This window comes from Micromesistius poutassou, assembly GCF_964030765.1.
Source record: "Micromesistius poutassou genome assembly, chromosome: 11".
NCBI lineage: Eukaryota > Metazoa > Chordata > Actinopteri > Gadiformes > Gadidae > Micromesistius > Micromesistius poutassou.
In genome coordinates this window covers 13,334,372-13,354,179 of record NC_140281.1, presented here as the reverse complement: position 1 = coordinate 13,354,179, position 19,808 = coordinate 13,334,372, and the positions used below count along the sequence as shown (strand labels likewise).

Here is a 19,808-nt window from a genome sequence, read left to right as displayed (position 1 = left end):
CATGTTACATTAGCCGCCATGACTTCCCAGCCATTAATGTATAATGTAACGTGTGCTAAGTGGTCTGTGTTGGTTTAGCATTAGCATGCAGTGTGACGTGTATTAGCATCAGCTAGTGTGCATTAGCGGGTGTAACATGTTATATGTACAGTATTAGTTTCAGCATGCAGTGTAAAAAGTGTGCTGAATTACTCAGTCCCCGATTGACACTTTAGACCCTCTGAAAGCCTTAACTGCAAAATTTTGGGGGGCTCTGGAAAAATCTTTAAAGACAGGCAGAAGAAGAATGATATCAATTGGTAACAAGTATTTGTGGCGTCGTAGTATCTTAAAATAACAGATAATAATAATAACAGAAAGAAGAGGTATAGCTTGGTATTTTGCACACTGAGTGTAAGCGTGTGTTAGCGTCTAACATATTGCCTGCATTAGTGTAAGCATGCAGTGTTAGCATGTTGAGCATCAGTTAACATGCTTAAGCGGATGTCTTAGTTCAAGCATGCAGTATTAGAGTGTGTTAGTGTATAACATTTAATCTGCTTTAGCATTAGCTCTGGGGGCTGTTAGCATGTATTAGCATCAGTTAGCGTGCGTTAGCAGGTGTAACATGTCGTGAGCCTTAGTGGAAGCATGCGGTGTTAGCATGCCTCATGTTCTGTGGCTTTTAGCATTAGCGTGTGTCAGCATGCACCGTTAAAGTGTGTTAGCGTGTAACACGTTGTGTTTGGCATCACCTGGTGTCTCTGGTGTTGTGTTTTGTCGACAGTGAGCCGTGTTACCGAGCTGCGCCCCGGCGCGCCGCGGGCCCCCTGTTCCACCGCTAACAGCCACTTTGATCTCACGCAAACGGCCGCCGCCGCCACCGCCACTCACCCTTTACCCCACGCAAATGGCTGCCGCTGTGAATCCGTTACGTCTTTTCAAACCTGCTGCATGCGCTGACATCACTGTGTAACCCTAATCCTCATCATCACCAGCTGATCTCAAAGCTCTCACTCCGCGCCGCGCCACCGCCGGCCGGGGGGGGGCGTGACTCAGACTGTTTATGGTTCCCATCCAGGAGAGGAAGATGGCCCCTGTCGTGCCAAAGAAGCCCCAGAAGGGGCACCCTCCCCTGGCTAGAGACCGCTCGCTGGAGAGCTCTGAGCGCCAGCGGCTGGAGGCCCGCAAGCGCCTGCTAGCCGCTAAGCGTGCCGCGTCCGTCCGCCAGAGCTCCGCCACGGAGAGCGCCGACAGCATCGAGATCTACATCCCCGAGGCCCAGACCCGGCTATGAGACGCTTACACACACACACACAACAGCATAAACGCACATACACACACATCAGCATACAGGCACATACACACTCGCGTCGACACATGCATAGACATGCAGATACACACATGCAGATACAAACACACACACACACACACACCGGATATACACACACACACACACACACACACACACACACACACACACACAGACACACACAAGAACACTGAACACACAGACTCACCAGTGCAGGTGGGTCTCCTATAGCAATACTTGGCAGGTGCTTTGAGCAAAGCGCAGGGTGCACCTCAGTCCCCAGGGTGGTGGTTGCGGAGACAGAACGCAGGCCGCAACCAGATCTATATTTGTTATTTATTTATTTATTTGGATTTATTTATGGATTTATTCTCCTCTACTCCACCCAGTTGGGATGTAGCACCCCCCCCAGACGCTACTAGTGACTTCTGTATTCCTACGACCCTGTGACCCCATCAGGTGACCCGCTATCACAGAGCTAGCTGCTAGCCTCCAGCTAACAACACTAGCCTCAGATAACCCCTGCTAGTACTGCGAGCATTGCTAGACTCTGCTAGCCTCCTGCTAGTAGCACTAGCAACACTAGCCTCAATTAACCCCTGCTAGTACTGCTAGCACAGCTTGCCTTTGCTAGGCCTCATTAGTACCGTTAGCACCCTAGCCTCAGTTAGCCCCTGCTAGTAGCACTAGCACCGGTAGTCTGCTAGCACCGCATGATGCTCTGTAAATACTGTGTTCATTGTGCCGTTAAATACAGCACAGCAGAGAAAGGCTTGTGTGTGTGTGTGTGTGTGTGTGTGTGTGTGTGTGTGTGTGTGTGTGTGTGTGTGTGTGTGTGCTTGCGTAACACGCTGCCAATCATTTGCCATGTCAGTACGGATTTTGTATGCAACACACAGACACTAAAACATATGAATGTGTGATCAAACATGACAATAAGACCCTATTGAAGGTTTCTAATCTCTAGTGAAAGTCATTTTCCTGTCACTTCGATCACTGATTGGCTCATATATGTCAGCCAATCACAATGATTCTGAGGGGATTGCTCCACTAGAGATGGGGCCCATGGTTTGACTGTTGCTCTTTAATTAGGTGATAACGTGACAAACTGTGACAACTGTTTTACAGTTCTATGAGCACCAAGTGGGTGGAGTAAACTTGACAGCTAACAACTAACCTGGGATTTGGTCATCAGCAGGTCTTTAAACCTGTATTTATTTGTAACCAGGGCAGCAGAACACAACAACAAATGACTCACACACCTGGTAGACTGCTACTGCTTCTAAAATACTGGCTGGCATGCTAGTGTGCTAGCTAGCTAGCGAGTATGCCAATAGTTGGCATCCTAATAGGTAGCAGGTTAATAGCTAGTGTGCCACTAGTTAGCTTGCTAATGAAAAATCCCTTCTGTGGAACTGTGTGTGCTTATGCACTTGTGTGTGTGTGTGTGTGTGTGTGTGTGTGTGTGTGTGTGTGTGTGTGTGTGTGTGTGTGTGTGTCTGTGTCTGTGTGTGTGTGTGTGTGTGTGTGTGTGTGTGTGTGTGTGCTAACACACTCATTTCAAGAGTTCTTCCTATTTTTGTAGGTCCCACGTGGCCTGTTGAATAATAATAATAACCAGTATAGACGACCCCTCCTCCGCATACATGATATATTCTATATTCTATATTTATTCTGCGCTTCGAGCGTCTTTTGGTTTGTTGTGAGTACCGACAGGACCGCACGCATGCCGTCTCTCACCCGTGTTCGATTAGGTTCTGTTAGGTTCTGGTGTTGTGTTCCACCGTCTGTGTCACTCTCTGGAATGTTCTTCAGGAGAACACAGAGAGACTGGGAGAGAACCTCTCTCTCCACATTCTCCTCCCAAAACCCGGAGACTTTCTAACGCCACTTCTGATGTTTTATATCAACCTTTTATTTATGGAGTAGGATTTTTAAAATGACTGTTTATGAACATTGTGAATATTGATATTATGCACTGAGGACATGGCCCTTCAACTGTGTCTGTGTTGTTGTTTTTTATTTTACTTCTTATTTTATTGGTTCTCCTCTGCTTCTCTGTCATCAGCCTTAATTTACCTATTGAGCACAACAGCAGCCTCAGGGGAACCGTGTGTGTGTGTGTGTATGTGTGTGTGTGTCCGTGTGTCCGTGTGTGACTGACTGTGTTACCCATGAGCAGTGTTAGTTTCCCGGGTCAGGATCTTTCGGGGTTCGAACCCACAACCTCCTCCGTCTGTTGAGTTCTCAGTTACTAAGTTCAGTCTATCTCTTGTTTAGTGGGTTTTGACTAGAGAAACGCCAAAAGGTTTAACGTCTGGTGCCATTGGGGGTGATGAGAGGCGAGCCTGCTGCCTCCATCGCTAGAAGAAGAGGGAGAGAGAGATTGTACGTGAGCAAACATAGGCAAATTTGTCTCACTTCTGCCATATGATCAAGAGTCTTTATTTATCTGTTTATTTTGTACAACTATTTTGGAACTTCTATTTGAATAGTGTGTAAAATGTTTGACATCCTATCTGTCCTGTTCCGTGTGTAACATATCAGAACCGAGCTCCCTGTCATTCCTGGGTGTCACCCAGGAACCCAGAATGTTGGATTGTGGGTAACAGCCAAAATTGAACAGAGACTCTACAGCAATCCGACACTTCTACGGTTTTGGCATCTAGAAGGATCAGAGAAACCGTTCAACTGGACATCATTTGTACATAAATTAATGTTTCCTTTATGTAAATGTTAAAAAGTAATCCTAATATAATTAAGTAGTCATACTTATTTTGTAATTAATATTACTACACTGTTCATGTCATGGCACGTGTATTAAACTCTATCAGCATTACAATAAATATCTATATATATATATACATATATATATATATATACATATCGCCATCATCTTGTGTTTGTTTGTGTGAGTTTGACCAATTAAAAGCATTACAATGAGGAGTGGCTTAGTTTAAACCCTGTTCTCTCCGTGGGGGCGTCTGTGTTCATCCTACCATGACCCCTGATTTCCTCTGGGGAAGAAGCCTTCAAACATCAATCACTCCCTTTACCACCAAGTGATGTTGACAAGCCATTTAAAAAGTACCCGGTAGGGACATCCCAATTTAGGAGCATCCCCCCGGATGAATGTTCCATGGGTCAGCCTACCTGTCTAAAGTCTCCCCAGTGGACTGTACCAACTGGTAGTCTGATCTATGTTCATTCATCACGGTGGACGCTCCCTCTTGTAATGTCATTGAGGGTCATTTTGCAATGTCTTGTGCTTTTCTTATCAACATCACCTGGTGGTAAAACAGGAGCACTTTAAAGACAGACCACAGCTAATGAGAGCAGACCAGCACCTCCAGACTGATCCACCTACTAGGTTTTAGGTATCTTGCTCAAGGGCACCCTTAGATCAGAGCTACTGGCACCTCTGTCACCACTGCAAGGTCACCTCTTGCAGATGTTCAATCTTGAACCAGCACTCATTTATGCATGGGTGCCTTAAAAAGTGCTTTATGAATGCAATTAATCATTATTATCCAAGTATCATGAGTCAAGACTTCCAGCAGGAAAAAATTAACTTTTCAGAGATTTAGAAAAAAACAAAAAAACAACTTTATTTGAATTGCAAGTGACCTTTGCTCGCCACAAACAGTATGAAAACAAATCACATCTGTGGGCATGGAATCACATGACCTATACATCGTACATAAACGGTATTTAGTTCTGTAGTTTAGTGTGTTTGGCTGACTGGCCTTAGCATCGTGGAGGGACGGCTGGGTCAGCTGACCCCCCCCTCCCTGCTGGAAAACAAACTTAACCTTTAACAGGAAATAGAGACGTTTAAAAATGGCAAAAAACTGTAAAAGCAAAATCCAAAAAAAGACAAAACAAAAAAACGATATTCTTATGAAAATACATAACATGAACTACAGTAGTGATGTCATAAATGCAGAATATTGTTCTGAAGACACTGAGATGAGCTTCCGCTGCCTTAGTGGGCCAACCAATCAGCAACTGATCTACAAAATGTAAAAAATAAAAGGAAAACTTGTGGAATCGACCAATCCCGGTACGGACTAAGGCCTCCGACTCCTCCCCCTTTCTCATTGTTTAAAAGGAATAACATAAAGCAGGCAGCGTTAGTCTGACAATTGTTTTTTGGTCCCTGTGTGCAAAAAGATGGAGCATGTAGAAAGTAACATGTACATGAAGAAATCATAGACAGCCAAGGCACCTGAATAACGTCTCTTGTTCAACAAGGAACCTCCTCCTCCACCACGGATTGGTTCCTTGAACTGGGTGGGGCTTACCGCAGTCCGGCCCCGCCTTCCCACCTCACCATCGAGTCACTGAATGGTGGAGCTCCTGCTCCTCCTCCTGCTGCTCCTCCTCCTGGTCTAGGGGACCAGCTGCTTGGCCTGGAGCTCCATCTCCGCGGCCCTCTTGAGGGCCACATCCACCAGGAGCTGGAAGCCGCTGAAGTCCTGGGTGAGGTCTGGGGGCGTCGGAGGGGGAGTGTTGAACAGCCCGCTGCTGCTGGGGCTCAGATTGCCCTCCAGGGTGGAGCTGATGGAGGTCAGGAGGGAGGCGATGGTGGACGCGCTGATGACGTCGGGGGCCAGGGCGACGGAGGTCATGGAGGAGGTGGGAGAGGAGGGCTGCTGGTGCTGACCGTCGCTGGGGGGTGTGTCCTCTCGGCACCTCGTGGTGCCTGCCGCCCCCCTGTCCGTCTCCGTGGCGACCGCGAGGGGGGGGATGCTGGCCTGCATCGCCGTGGTGACAGTGGTGTGACAGATGACGGAGGGGCGGAGGGGCAGGGAGAGAGATGAAGAGGAGGAGGAGGATGATGAAGAGGAAGAAGAGGGGGAGGAGGCTTTCCGTAAGACCCCCGGCAGGGCGGCATGGCAGCCGGACGGGTGCAGCACCCGCTGGTCGTAGGCGTCGTCGGCGCTGGGCGGCGTGCCGGGCGGTTTGGGCGACTGGGAGCCGTCGGAGAAGCTGTCCCCGGACTTGGAGCTCTTCCGGGAGATGGTGAACTGGTCGGGGTCCTTGCCGTCCTTACGGAGCATCTCCGGGAGCAGGCGCCGCCGGGCGTTGATGAACCAGTTACACACCTGGAGATCAAACATACACACACACACATTTCGTTTCAGATCACAGATACGTGAGGAACAACCACCACACACACACACACACACACTTAGTGTCAGATCACAGGTACACTAGGAGCACACACACACACTTAGTTTCAGATGCATCTTGGGAGCAAAACTCGCTGACTCAAACTTGCTTCTTCGGTTTTGAAAATGATGATGCAGCAATATTTGAGTTGCTGGGAAAGAGGAGCAAGGAGAGGATAAGAGTGAAGAGTAGAAGACAGAGGACAGGAGAAGAGAGGAGAGAAGACGATCATAGATATAAACGAGGAGCCAGAAATACCCTGATATAAACGAGGAGCCAGAAATACCCTGACCCCCCCTCCCCCCCTGTCCTCGTTGTCAACACTCCCTCATCCTAGCATCACCACAGACCTCCTCATGAGGCTGCCCGTCTCCTCCTACCTGCAGGGTAGAGAGCTGTGTCTGGCGGGACAGCTGGGCCTTCTCGTTCTCCGAGGGGTAGGCATTGTAGCGGTGCTCGTACAGCCAGTCCCGCAGGATCTGCACCGACTCCTTGGGAAGGTTCCCACGCCGCTTCCTCTTGCCGCCGCTGGACGACAGATCCAGCGGAGCGCTGTCCTCGTCCTCCGACTCGCTGGCCGACAGCATCATCATGCCTGGGGGGGGAAGGGAGTTCAACATTTTATTTTATACATTGCCTGCTTCGTAGGCAATTGCGTTTGTGTGAGCTACAGTTAGGATACGTGAGTGAGTGAAAACAACTATAGTATCATGGTTCCTCCAAGCGCTAACCCGCCTGTAGCCCCGCCCTCCCGTCTGCTCGGCAGCTGATGTGTCAGAGCTGTCATCTCGCTGCACCATGTGATTCATAAAGGAGGAGGGGGCGGGAGAGCCCTTCACAAAAGGCAGATCTGACGGCGCTGTGTGTGTCTTTGAGGGTTATAAAACCTGCCTTGACAAACACAACCGAGGTCGGGCCGCATGCCACGACTCACATCCCAGGACTCACATCCCAGACGATCAAGGAAACAATTATTGACCAAATGGGGAATTCCTCCCTAACGAGTTTTTTTTGTTGTTCTGGGCGGCTTTCACTCGTTCTTTGTTTTTATTGAATCCCTCTCATTACAAACGCACCCGTTTGACGTGTTAAACATTGACCTGGGCTTTTGATTTAACTCACTGGGGGGGAGGGGGGTTGGTGAGTTGGTGACTTTGCAGCGTTTCGACGGTTGAACGAGTTTCAGAAATAAACAAACAACTTTAACCACGGTAATAGGTTGAAGCAGGTAAAGTTTAGAAGAGTTTCCGTGGCGGAGATTTGCGCTGCAGCGGGATGAGGTCACCGGGGGGAGGGGACCTGTGGCTGCGTCTCGCAGACTAAACAAAAGAATCCTGTGGAGTCTCGGCTTCTTTGTGTGTTCGCTTCAAAAAGTTTTCCAACAGACCAACTGCTGCACTTTCGACTCAAAATCATTCCCGGTAGACTGTAGATCTCTATCACCACCGAGAGGGGATAACATTAAAACGGCTAGAAAGTTTCCCGCGGAGAGCGTGTCTGTTGGGTAAGTTTGAAGAAGTTGTGTGAGTCTATTGTGTTGTCTGAGGACCACGAGGTCAGGGACCGGAGAGCAACACACGCATACACACACTTCTCTTCGAGGTCACAAAACACTGAAACAAACTCTCCCACTGCGTCCCCCTACAACAAGATACAGTCAACAATATCAGCTGCAACATGGGCTTTGAGGCAATAATCCACCTTCTTGAGTTAGGTAAAGTATGGGCTACCAACACGGAGGAACAGTTGCTACACTACAATAAACTTTCTCGCTTTTCAAAGCGTCACCACACACACACACACACACACACACACACACACACACACACACACACACACACACACACACACACACACACACACACACACACACACACACACACACACACACACACACACACACACACACAGGTTTAACGTCTTAATGTATGGTCGCCACATGTAGAACCACCGGTAAACAGGCTTCAACTAAACAACACTCGACCCTTTAACAGCATAAAAGTTAAAGCCTCGAATAAATCAAAAGCGGTAGTAATACATTAAGTGTGAATGTGTTGGAATATGCTGTGCTGTCGGTGTTCAGGGCTGGAAGGTAGCGGTGTATGTGTGTGTGGAGGATATAAAGTGGTAGGATGGACGTCCCGCAGCACATGGACGAGCTGGAGGAGACAATGGACTGCATGGCGCACGGAGGCGCACGGCGATTACCGTCAACAATTCGGTTACATTACGCTCTTTTGCACACGATATCCACTTTTATACGCGGGAGCTTACCCTTTTTTGACTTCATCTCTGCGAATAATTCCCTTTTTCGCCGTTCGCCACGGACGAAGCGCAGTAGTCAGTTTCCTCAAGTCGCTGCAGTTTTTCCTCCAGATATTCCCAGCAGCGAGCGTGTATCCGTAAATTATCCTGTAACACAACACTTCTTGTTTTCTCTTCTCTTCTGATGATATTTTTTCCCCAGTCCAGCGTGTTTCGGGGGGAGAGTGACCTGAGACGTTCACTAAAAGCCGTCTGGCCGTGTGTTTGATCGAGGATTTGGGTGACAGCTATCGCTGACAGCTGTGTGACTCAACCGCTAAGACCCGCCCACCAGCCAGGACTCTGACATCAGCAGCCTGGAGACACACAATGACACACACTACACAACACTATGCACACGCAAAATCAAAACACTACAACGCACACACCCTGTGACACACAATAACACATGCTACACAACACTATGCATACACAATACACAACACTACAACACACAGCTTGTAGAGACACACAATAACACACCCTACACATCACTATGCACAAACAATACACAACACTGCAACCCACACGGCCTGTAGAGACACATGGTAACAAACCCTACACTACACTTTACACATGCTAAGCAAAATACAGCCTACAGACAGACTAATGCACACCAAACAACACAAGTCGACACATACAGCCTGTAGCGACAAATAATTACAAACAATAAAACACACTACACAACACGGCATACAGCTTGTAGAGACAAAACAATAACAACAATAATACAAACTGCACACTATACGAGACTACACTATATGTAGCCTACAACACTACACAACATACAGCCTGTAGAGACAATATTACACACTACATAACAAATACAGCCGGATAAAGACTGCACTACACAATACAATATACACAATGCATGTCTTGTGTCAGTTCAGTTTCTTGTGTGAAATGCTCATCACAGCCCTTTTTTTTAGTCTTTCACAACACAACAGACTTGAGGAGTGACGTCACACGTGTCTCTCGAACCGCGAGAGGGAATCAGACTCGATGTTGTTTATGAATCGGTGCGACAGTGTTGTACAAGCACTGCCGTGTTACATATTAAAACATATTGTACCATTCATATATTCTTAACATTATTATTAGTATTCATATAATGCGGTGCTAACGCCTCAGTATCTACGGGCAGCTAACCACCACGCAACAACAGACTCGGTCGGCGGTTCATTTGTATGCGTCGCGCGGCTCTGCGACAGCTGCTGCAGCGGCGTCGCCTCGCGCTCTTTTATCATAATCCCAGCCCCGTCTTTTGTTCCGCACCGTAACGGTAACCACGGGCTTGACTCGCGGTCCGATGGCGCCCTCTGCTGGTCTGGCGTTGGCACCAAGTAAAATCACAGGGGCGGCTTGTTTTGAAGTGTCATGCTCTGAAATAGGCCTAAAATATTAGTCATTAGTCAGACTCCCAAAACAAATAACATCTGGAATTGAATTAACTTTAAATTGTATTCAACTTTATTTTTGATTATTTTGTATCGTTGAATGTCAGAATTGGGTCTTCCTTCCTATTTTTATGATTACCAGCCTATTATATTGATATTGTATGATATAATGTGTTCCTATGTTGTTTAACCTGAATCTCCTCTAGTGGATGAATATAAAGCCTGTACCTGTAACATCTAAAGAAAATTTAATCTGACCGAGATCACCGAGATCATTTTAAAGGGATAGTTCAGGATTTTGGACAACGGGTCTCATTTCCAAGTGAGCCAGTGTGTTATTTATCATTGGAGACCGTTTCAGTCCTTCTAGTTGCAGAAATCGCTGGTGCAGTTTTTATTGGCAGGCTAGCAGTTCCCCATCTGCAATCTCACACTCGGAGAATATTTTTTAAAAACAAAACTGATGGATTTATCTCAAACTAATTTTCAAATAACAGTGATTTATTTACATCCCGGAGACACGCGCGCCAACGGCGCCCCTGTCGGCCACGTCAGCAATAGCAGAAAATACAAGACCAGTCAGGACAGTTGGGTCACTTTTGTATGGAAATCATAATTTCCTGAAATAGCAATAAAACAATAATAATGATTATAATGTAGGCCTTATATTTTACAGTCTTTAGGCCGACGTTATAATTCTAATATTTACTAACCTTAGATTTTTGAGTGTAGGACATACTCTGCACTGAGTAGCCTACATTATATATATATATATATATATATATATATATATATATATGTATGTATACTTCTATGAAATGTAAAAAAATAAAGATTAAACGCATGCGTTTGATACCGATCATTGTAACATCCTAACATAGGAAATATCACCCCTTCTTTCCTGGGCTTCAGTTGTCCACTGGCAATTCAACAAATACTGGATTATAAAATCACTAATAGCATATTACTAAACCACTTTTATCTCAAACTATTGTTTCTATGACACTGGTCTATTAAAGGCTGTGATTCATCAGAGGGAGACCTCAGAACTTTATTGGTTATGTTGGCACACTGAACGCATTCCACAGCAGCGACGCCACAGCGGCGGCTCGAGGCGCGTCTGAGCGCTGGTCACCGGATGGTTCGCATTCTCTCGGGGTGCTGAACGTTACCGAATGTCACCGGAACCCGACCATGACATGACACGACCTGAAAGAGGAGAGGCGCTGAATATAACACGTCAAGGTCTAAAATTAGTTGGGTTCGTTGCCCTACACGCATGACGCGCACGACGGCTCAACTTGACCGCGTCCCTTCTCCGCAGTGGGCGGTGGGACTCACGGCCATGGAAACGTTCACTACAACTCTCATGTTGTCTCTCTTGACGACACGCAGTATTTTTAGCCGTGGCGGTCACCGTCCCCCTCTCAACAGCCGCCACACTTCACTATAAAGCAGCCGGGCACCATGCGGCAGTACAGCAGCGGTCTGACGCATTACCCGCGCGCATCCAGCAAAGTCTTCATAACTTTACGACGCGGATCGGAGCTGTTGAACGAGACGACGAATTCAGATAATAACGGAACCGACACACAGCACGGGACTCCTCCTTCTTCGACGACCTGTAACGGTAAAACCGAGGATATACTAAACACAGCGCAGTCGCCACCTTCCGCTAGAGGCATGCCCGCGTTCTCCTACTACGAGGCTGTGCCGGTACATCCGGTCCGCTTCACCACTACGGCGGAAGTCATCGTCCGGCGCTCCGGTGTGGGTGAGAGGTCGGTACCGATCCACATCACCACAGAGACCAGGAGGAAGAGCCGGTCTCCGGGTTCTGAGTCTCCGGACTGGGAGGCTTCACACCTCACCGAGAGTGACACCGACAGGATGCTTTCGAGTCTCATAGAACATCTGAGCAACGGAACCGAACTTTTCCCCTCGGAGTCGGAGCACTCCGGAGTTGGAAATTGTCTCTTCGCTAGCTCTGACGGGACGAACGGAATCGGTACCGGTAGGGGCAGAGAAACGGCGCGAAATCCAAACGAATCAAGAGTCGTTGTCCCGCCACTGGACGTGGGACCCATCACAGGTGACAGCTTGGTGATATCATCATCACTCCCGGAGGAGGACGGGGAGGAGCCTACCCTTCTGAGGGAGTCCAGAAGAGACCCGGAGGACCGGGGAATCCAGACCCCGGTCCATGAAGCCCCCCTCCCCCGCGGTCTGCGGGACCAGGTGAGCCGGTACCTGGCGGAAGTGGAGGAGCAGAACGCCTACCTCCGCGAGAGGAACAAGTTCCGCTTCCAGGTCATCCCAGACGGGAACTGTCTGTATCGTGCGGTGTGTCGCGCGACCTCCGGCGACCAGTCGGGACACTTGGAGCTGCGCGAGCGCACCGTCCACCACATCGCAGACCACCTCGAGCAGTTCAGTCACGTGATCGAGGGTGACGTAGGGGAGTTCCTTATCAGCGCGTCGCAGGACGGCGCCTGGGCCGGATATCCGGAGCTGCTGGCCATGAGCCAGATGCTGCGCGTGCACGTTCACCTGACCACGGGGGGTGGCGCGCGCAGTCCCACAGTCTCCACAATGGTGCACTACCTGGGCGGCGACGAGCAGGAGACCGAGTGCACGCCCCCGCGACTAGACGACATCTGGCTCAGCTGGCTCAGCAACGGACACTATGACGTCATACTGGACCAGAGTGACGTCCCAAACCCGGAATACGAGGACTGGTGCATGCAAGCGCAGGCGCAGAGGAGGCGAGACGAGGAGCTGGCGCGCGCCATGGCCGCCTCGCTCTCCCGGATGTACCTGGAGCAGAACGGAAAGTGACGCAATAGACTGAACCTATGACGCACTGCAACTGGCACTTTGTTTCTTACTGACTTGTTTTTATGGGATTTAAATTATTTTTCTAATACGTTTTTGTACTCTAGAACGAAGTGCAGTGCACCTGGTGTTCCCTCTGTCGCTCAGGCGTGCAGATGTTTTTATAAAGTTAGATATTGTGATGATTCAGAATCTTTTTTTGTGTTTGTTATTTCGTATCTTGACTTTATTTTCATGTATTCCTACATAAAGTCTGATTTTAGCTTGTGCCCTGGTTGTTGCCTGTTCATTATCCTATACAGTTTCACTCATTCAAATCTCAAAGGATTTGAGTTATAGTAATACATTTAAGTGTCAACATATAACTTGTCATATCGGTCTACTAAAAACATGCTGCACCAGGATTTACTTTGATTGCGCACGATCGCTAGTTTCAATTAAATAGCCTTTTATATTTAGGCCAACTAAAATACAAGAATCAGAAGAACCTTCAGCTTCTTACTTCATAATTTATGTCTGGCAAAGTCATTTGGGAAGGCACCTTTAATACAATTTAGTCTCGTTATTGTAGTCAAAAACCAACAAACAAATCTTCACAAAGTCCACCATCACTATGGGGTGCCGTTTGTAAAAATTTGGTTACATTTTTTTAGCTGATACATTTCCAACATTTAGCTCACTTTCCTCACATTTAGTGCATTTTCCTCACATTTGAGACAGAAATTCATGTAAAACAACACGTTATATGTAATTTTCAACAATATGTTCAAATGTAAAAAATCCATGTTAAAAATTATATATAAATGTTATATCTAAATCTAAATGTTATATCTAAATGTAAATGTTAAATCTAAATCTAAATGTTACATTTATATCTAAATGTTAAATGTTAAATCTAAATCTAAATGTTACATTTATATCTAAATGTTAAATGTTAAATCTAAATGTTAAATCTAAATCTAAATGTTATATCTAAATCTAAATCTTAAATTCATATCTAAATGTTAAATGTTAAATCTAAATCTAAATGTTAAATGTTAAATCTAAATGTTAAATCTAAATCTAAATGTTAAATCTAAATCTAAATGTTAAATGTTAAATGTAAATGTTAAATCTAAATGGGGTCGCCAAGTGTAAAGCTAAATGTTTAGAAAATATTCCTTAATATTCCTTGGTTCCCCAAGGAAACCACGCCCACTGCAGTGGCTTCAAATCGTGCGGCAACGATCGCACGGCCCCGCCCCCCTCCCCCGGACTTGTGGTGAAAGGCAGGCGGGCATGGCCGGTTCTCTAGAGCAGGGGTTCCCAAACTTTTCCATGCCAAGGCCCCCCAAAAATCATTAGCTTCTGGCCGGGGACCCCCTTTGCAAACCCACCAACAATGCTACAAAATATGTCACACATCAACTTTAAGAACGTTTTTTTAGCAGCATCCTTGCCAAGCAATTCTCGGACAATGTCTTTGGTAGCTGGTAAAAGCAAATCCTCTCCGATTGTGTGAGGTTTTTTTGCACGAGCAATGTGGTATGAAGCTAAAAATGATGCCTTCAGGGCCCGCTCGGGAACGGTAGCTTGCTGTGTGAATGCAGCAGATTGCCTGGCCAAATGCTCCTCTTTACGTCTGAAGAAGTCTGCCGTTTTTTCGGCCTCTGCCGGATGTTTTTGCATCAAGTGACGCTGAAGTTTCGAAGGTTTTAAACACTCGTTTGAGAGGGTCTCCAGACAGAGCACACACTTCGGGCAATCATGGCCATTTTTCTGTATGGCTGTAAAGCCATACTTAATGTACGCTGCCTCGTACCTTCTGATTTTAATTGGTCAGGAGTTCTTAGGTTTTTTTGCAGCAGTGTCCTCCACAGCAGGGCTGTTGGTCGGTTCCGTTGACCTGTTCTTTGTCAAAAACCTGTCCATTTTGAGCTAGCTAGCTTGCTCGCTTGAGGAGCAAAGCAGCTTGATAAATGGCGCAAACCGCCAGGTCTAAACATGACGTCATGGCGTCGTGAACGATGTTTTGACTGGTAGGCAATCAGAAAGATGACTATGGCAAATTATATGTTCCATTATTATAAATTATATTTTATAATTATGATTTTTTTTTTTTATCAGATTTAAAATATTTATTAAAAAATAATTAGAATTTTTTTTTTTTTGTCTTTCCTTTTTTTTTCTTATCTTCCCTCCAATTTTCTGAGGCCCCCCTAGCGCCCCCTGGCGGCCCCCCAGGGGGCCGCGGCCCCCACTTTGAAAACCACTGCTCTAGAGTCCTAGACATCGAACGGGCGGTTATTGCAGCAGTACGGGCTGCACTCCAGGGTGTTGCTCCCCCGGTCCGTTCGATGTCTAGGACTCTAGAGAACCGGCCATGCCCGCCTGCCTTTCACCACCTTTCAAGTCCGGGGGAGGGGGGCGGGGCCGTGCGATCGTTGCCGCGCGATTTGAAGCCACTGCAGTGGGCGTGGTTTCCTTGGGGATTTGAATATTTTCTAAACATTTAGCTTTACACTTGGCGACCCATTTAGATTTAACATTTAGATTTAACATTTAACATTTAGATTTAACATTTAACATTTAAATTTAGATTTAACATTTAGATTTAGATTTAACATTTAGATTTAGATTTAACATTTAGATTTAACATTTAACATTTAGATTTAGATTTAACATTTAGATTTAATATTTAACATTTAGATTTATATACAACATTTAGATTTAGATTTAAGATTTAGATTTAGATTTAACATTTAGATTTAACATTTAACATTTAGATATAAATGTAACATTTAGATTTAGATTTAACATTTAGATTTAGATATAACTTTTATATATAATTTTTAACATGGATTTTTTTACATTTGAACATATTGTTGAAAATTACATATAACGTGTTGTTTTACATGAATTTCTGTCTCAAATGTGAGGAATCCTCATCCTCATCCTCCTCATCCTCCTCATCGTCGTCCGCTTATCCGGGGTCGGGTCGCGGGGGCAGCAGCTCAAGCAGGGGGCCCCAGACTTCCCTTTCCCGGGCCACATTGACCAGCTCTGACGGGGGGATCCCGAGGCGTTCCCAGGCCAGTGTTGAGATATAATCTCTCCACCTAGTCCTGGGTCTTCCCCGGGGTCTCCTCCCCACTGGTCGTGCCTGGAACACCTCCCAAGGGAGGCGTCCAGTGGGCATCCTTACCAGATGCCCGAACCACCTCAACTGACTCCTTTCTAAGCAAAGGAGCAGCGGCTCTAATCCGAGTTCCTCCCGGATGACTGAACTTCTCACCCTATCCCTAAGGGAGAAGCCAGCCACCCTCCTGAGAAAACTCATCTCGGCCGCTTGTATCCGCAATCTCGTCCTTTCGGTCATCACCCACCCCTCATGACCATAGGTGAGGGTAGGAACGAAGATCGACCGGTAGATCGAGAGCTTTGCCTTGCGGCTCAGCTCTCTTTTCGTCACAACAGTGCGGTACAGCGAACGCAATACCGCCCCCGCTGCTCCGATTCTCCGGCCAATCTCACGCTCCATCGTACCCTCACTCGCGAACAAGACCCCGAGGTACTTAAACTCCTTCACTTGGGCTAAGGACTCATTTCCTACCCGGAGAGGGCAATCCACCGGTTTCCTGCTAAGAGTCATGGCCTCAGATTTAGTGGTGCTGATCTTCATCCCCCAAATGTGAGGAAAATGCGCTAAATGTGACGAAAGTGAGCTAAATGTTGAAAATGTATCAGCTAAAAAATTGTAACCGAATTTTTACAAACGGCACCCCATACATCACTACCCTTGAGATTCCATCTGAGGCAGTAATTGTGTCGTAGGCCTATACGGCATTTCAGAATGTTAGTAAACAATAGCCGTAACGACACTTCCGGGTGGCAGAACGAGCGGCTACCACTGACCTGAAGCCATCCAGCCGGCTGTAAACACAAATAATAATAATAAATAATAATAAATAAATAACAATAAAGACTATGTCACACAGTCAACAAAACATTGTTGTTGATCTGAAGTTGAAACGATGACGAAAACTATATTAATATAATATAATATATTATATATATATATATATATATATATATATATATATATATATAAATGAGACGTCCCGTAGCACCCCGCAAGAAGAAAATCATTAATTCAAGCCATTTACTCTGTTTTCTCGATCGTGGAAGGGTTTGTTTACTAATGGTGCCAACGGAGAACGCATCGGCTTTTGCCACCCGGAAGAACATAGTGTGACGTCATGGTGAATTGCCGTATTGGCCACTAGACGGCGCCAGAAGCTTCCTGTACACCTGACGGTTATGAAATAATAACGTCAGTAATTATTGTGCATAGGAATGCACAATCTTGATATCCCTTTTCCGTTATTCTTCTTCCGACCAAACTTATACAATTAATGTGGACAAAAATACTGAACCAATCGATTCCATTCAACATCTGTCACAAAGGTTTAGCTCCATACATCTGGGCAATTACTTTTCATATTTGTAAACTTTATACTTTTTGAGATATTCTACTTTGAAAATACTATTTTTTACAATGGAAGTCAATAGGAGGACGGCGGAACCGTCCGCCCATTCTCTGACACTTATTACTACAGACTTCGTAACCTGGTAAATGTTTTATCGTTAACCTTCTTTCAAAGGTTTAACAAATCAAGACACTTGTATCTTCAATAATCTGAAAACAGAATTTCGATTACCTTTATACTTAAGCAATAGATCACGACAGGCTGTGGTATACGGTCATTATACCACAGTTAAGGGACGGCGACCCCCTTAACTGGTATAATGAACGTATACCACTGACTGAAGTGATCTATTGCTTTTTTATAAAACGGGTGGCTTAAATCAAGCGATCTGATTGGTTCCCAACTGTTGTATATTGAGCGTATACACAGCTATGACGCCCGTTCAGTTTACAGAGTCCAGTATCACTCCGCGCCTAACTTGAACTGTTGTTTATTTATATATAAAAGCAATAGCATAGTTCACTGAAGCCTAAAAAACATGTTGATTGCTGGAGGGGGTGGAAATGTTGTAAAGCAATAGGCACACGGTGAGTGAACTGCTCGACAGTAGGCTAAATTGCCGGCGAACCGAGCTACCGTCTCTAGCCTTCTCTCTGAAGGACGCTACAGTGTGTTGCATAGCAACCGCCGTACACTTTGCCGGCAGCCAGGAGGGACTACTTTATTGTATTCGTTAAAAAAAAATGCTTTTCCGACTTTCTAGCTTTTTCAAAATTGAGGGTGTCTATGACTTTCATTTCGCCATACTTACGTAATCGTTTTACAAAAGCAATAGATCATCCAAAGCTAGAAAGTCGGAAAGGCGGTTGCTATGCAACACACTGTAGCGTCCTTCAGAGAGAAGGCTAGAGACGGTAGCTTGGATCGCCTGAAATTTAGCCTACTGTCGAGCAGTTCACTCACCGTGTGCCTATTGCTTTACAACATTTCCACCCTCTCTAGCAATCAACATGTTTTTAGGCTTCAGTGAACTATGCTATTGCTTTTATATATAAATAAACAACAGTTCAAGTTAGGCGCGGAGTGATACTGAACTCTGTAAACTGAACGGGCGTCTTATATTAGCTGTGTGTATACGCTCAATATACAACAGTTGGGAACCAATCAGATCGCTTGATTTAAGCCACCCGTTTTATAATTTTTTCATAATCACAGTTTAAGTTCGTTTTCAGTTGGTCTCATTGATTTACGCTGAGGGAGGAGCGCGAGGATGTGCAGGCAGCGTTGCCAGATTGGGAAGTTTTTGCCACTCAATTTGACTACTTTTAATCACGTTAGGCTGGAAAAATGAGCATTAGGCGAGTACATTCAATTTCGGTTGGTTTTCAAAACAACTGGCGGGATTATTATAATTCTTTCTACAAACATCAATCAATACCATACCTTTCATATGGCATATCGTTTGTGCAGCTAGTACCACTATTACTTCAGCTGCTACTACTACTACTACTAATCTATGTGGCTTTATTAAAATATATTTTCAACCTCACTTTGTACTACAGCACTCATCACATTTTCTGCAGGAAATGCATTTTCTAGTATTGACTGTGATTTACATTTTAAGAAGCATATCTAACTACCTCCCTCAAACATAATTGTTCAAAGGTAGTGCAATTAAGAGAAGACAAGAGACTGAAGTTGATGGTTTCTATGTTCAGTGTCTAATTTGTGTCCAACCATAACAACTCATCCACACTCAACTATCAATCTTTGCATTGGCTATACAACCCTCAGCTGAATTTAATTGAAATATGGTTAAGGTTCTTTAACAGATGCCTTTATCATAGGCATAGGTCATAGGCATATGCACAGTAATCCCTTATGCGTGGGATTACATTTTCTAGTTTATAGGTGTTAACATGCTGCTCGCTGCCTTTATATGAACTAAATGTTGAAGCATTTTGAATGGACAATTCCTCCTGAAGAATCGACAGTGATAGCCTAACCGTCACTAAAATAGCTTTTTACCCAACAAGACTTCAACGTTCACGGCTGTGTTTTGGTGAAGAGGGCTGTGGAGCTGTTTGATAAGGACAGTACAGACAAACTCTTAGGAGGCATCTGGAACACACCGAGACTGTGAGGTAAACCAAGGAATGTACGAGGAAATGAAATGAAGTAAGGGAGTTTTCGTGTCAAAAGTTGTCTGTTAACCTGCTTCATAATGATCTGTTTTTGTACTGTCTACCCCATCCCTGCTCCTTATGATAGGGTGACCAGACGTCCCCGGTTTCTGGGGACAGTCCCAGTGTTCAGTGACCCATCCCCGGCCACTGC

At 45.7% G+C, this 19,808-nt stretch overlaps 2 protein-coding genes and 1 pseudogene across 3 annotated transcripts in view; 2 read left to right on the top strand and 1 right to left on the bottom strand.

Annotated features, from left to right (window-relative positions):
* The window catches only part of LOC311355424 (disks large-associated protein 1-like), a 28,748-nt pseudogene extending 24,627 nt beyond the window's left edge, over positions 1-4,121 (top strand). Inside the window, exon 12 of the transcript XR_014684171.1 lies at positions 1,061-4,121. The product of XR_014684171.1 is annotated as a disks large-associated protein 1-like (transcript). The remainder of the gene's footprint in view (positions 1-1,060) is intronic.
* An 855-nt stretch (positions 4,122-4,976) lies between these two features.
* On the bottom strand, positions 4,977-10,145 carry tgif1 (TGFB-induced factor homeobox 1). Its single transcript, XM_084475081.1, has 4 exons — positions 10,046-10,145; positions 8,741-8,878; positions 6,847-7,061; positions 4,977-6,399 (listed from the first exon to the last, which is right to left on the bottom strand). The coding sequence occupies exons 2-4, from the start codon at positions 8,754-8,756 to the stop codon at positions 5,683-5,685; spliced, it is 948 nt and encodes a 315-aa protein (XP_084331207.1). The 5' UTR covers positions 8,757-8,878; positions 10,046-10,145; the 3' UTR covers positions 4,977-5,682.
* A 942-nt stretch (positions 10,146-11,087) lies between these two features.
* otud1 (OTU deubiquitinase 1) lies at positions 11,088-13,276 on the top strand. The gene has a single exon (XM_084475080.1). It carries the CDS (start codon positions 11,635-11,637, stop codon positions 13,003-13,005), a length of 1,371 nt encoding a protein of 456 aa, XP_084331206.1. The 5' UTR covers positions 11,088-11,634; the 3' UTR covers positions 13,006-13,276.
* Positions 13,277-19,808: the final 6,532 nt, after the last annotated feature.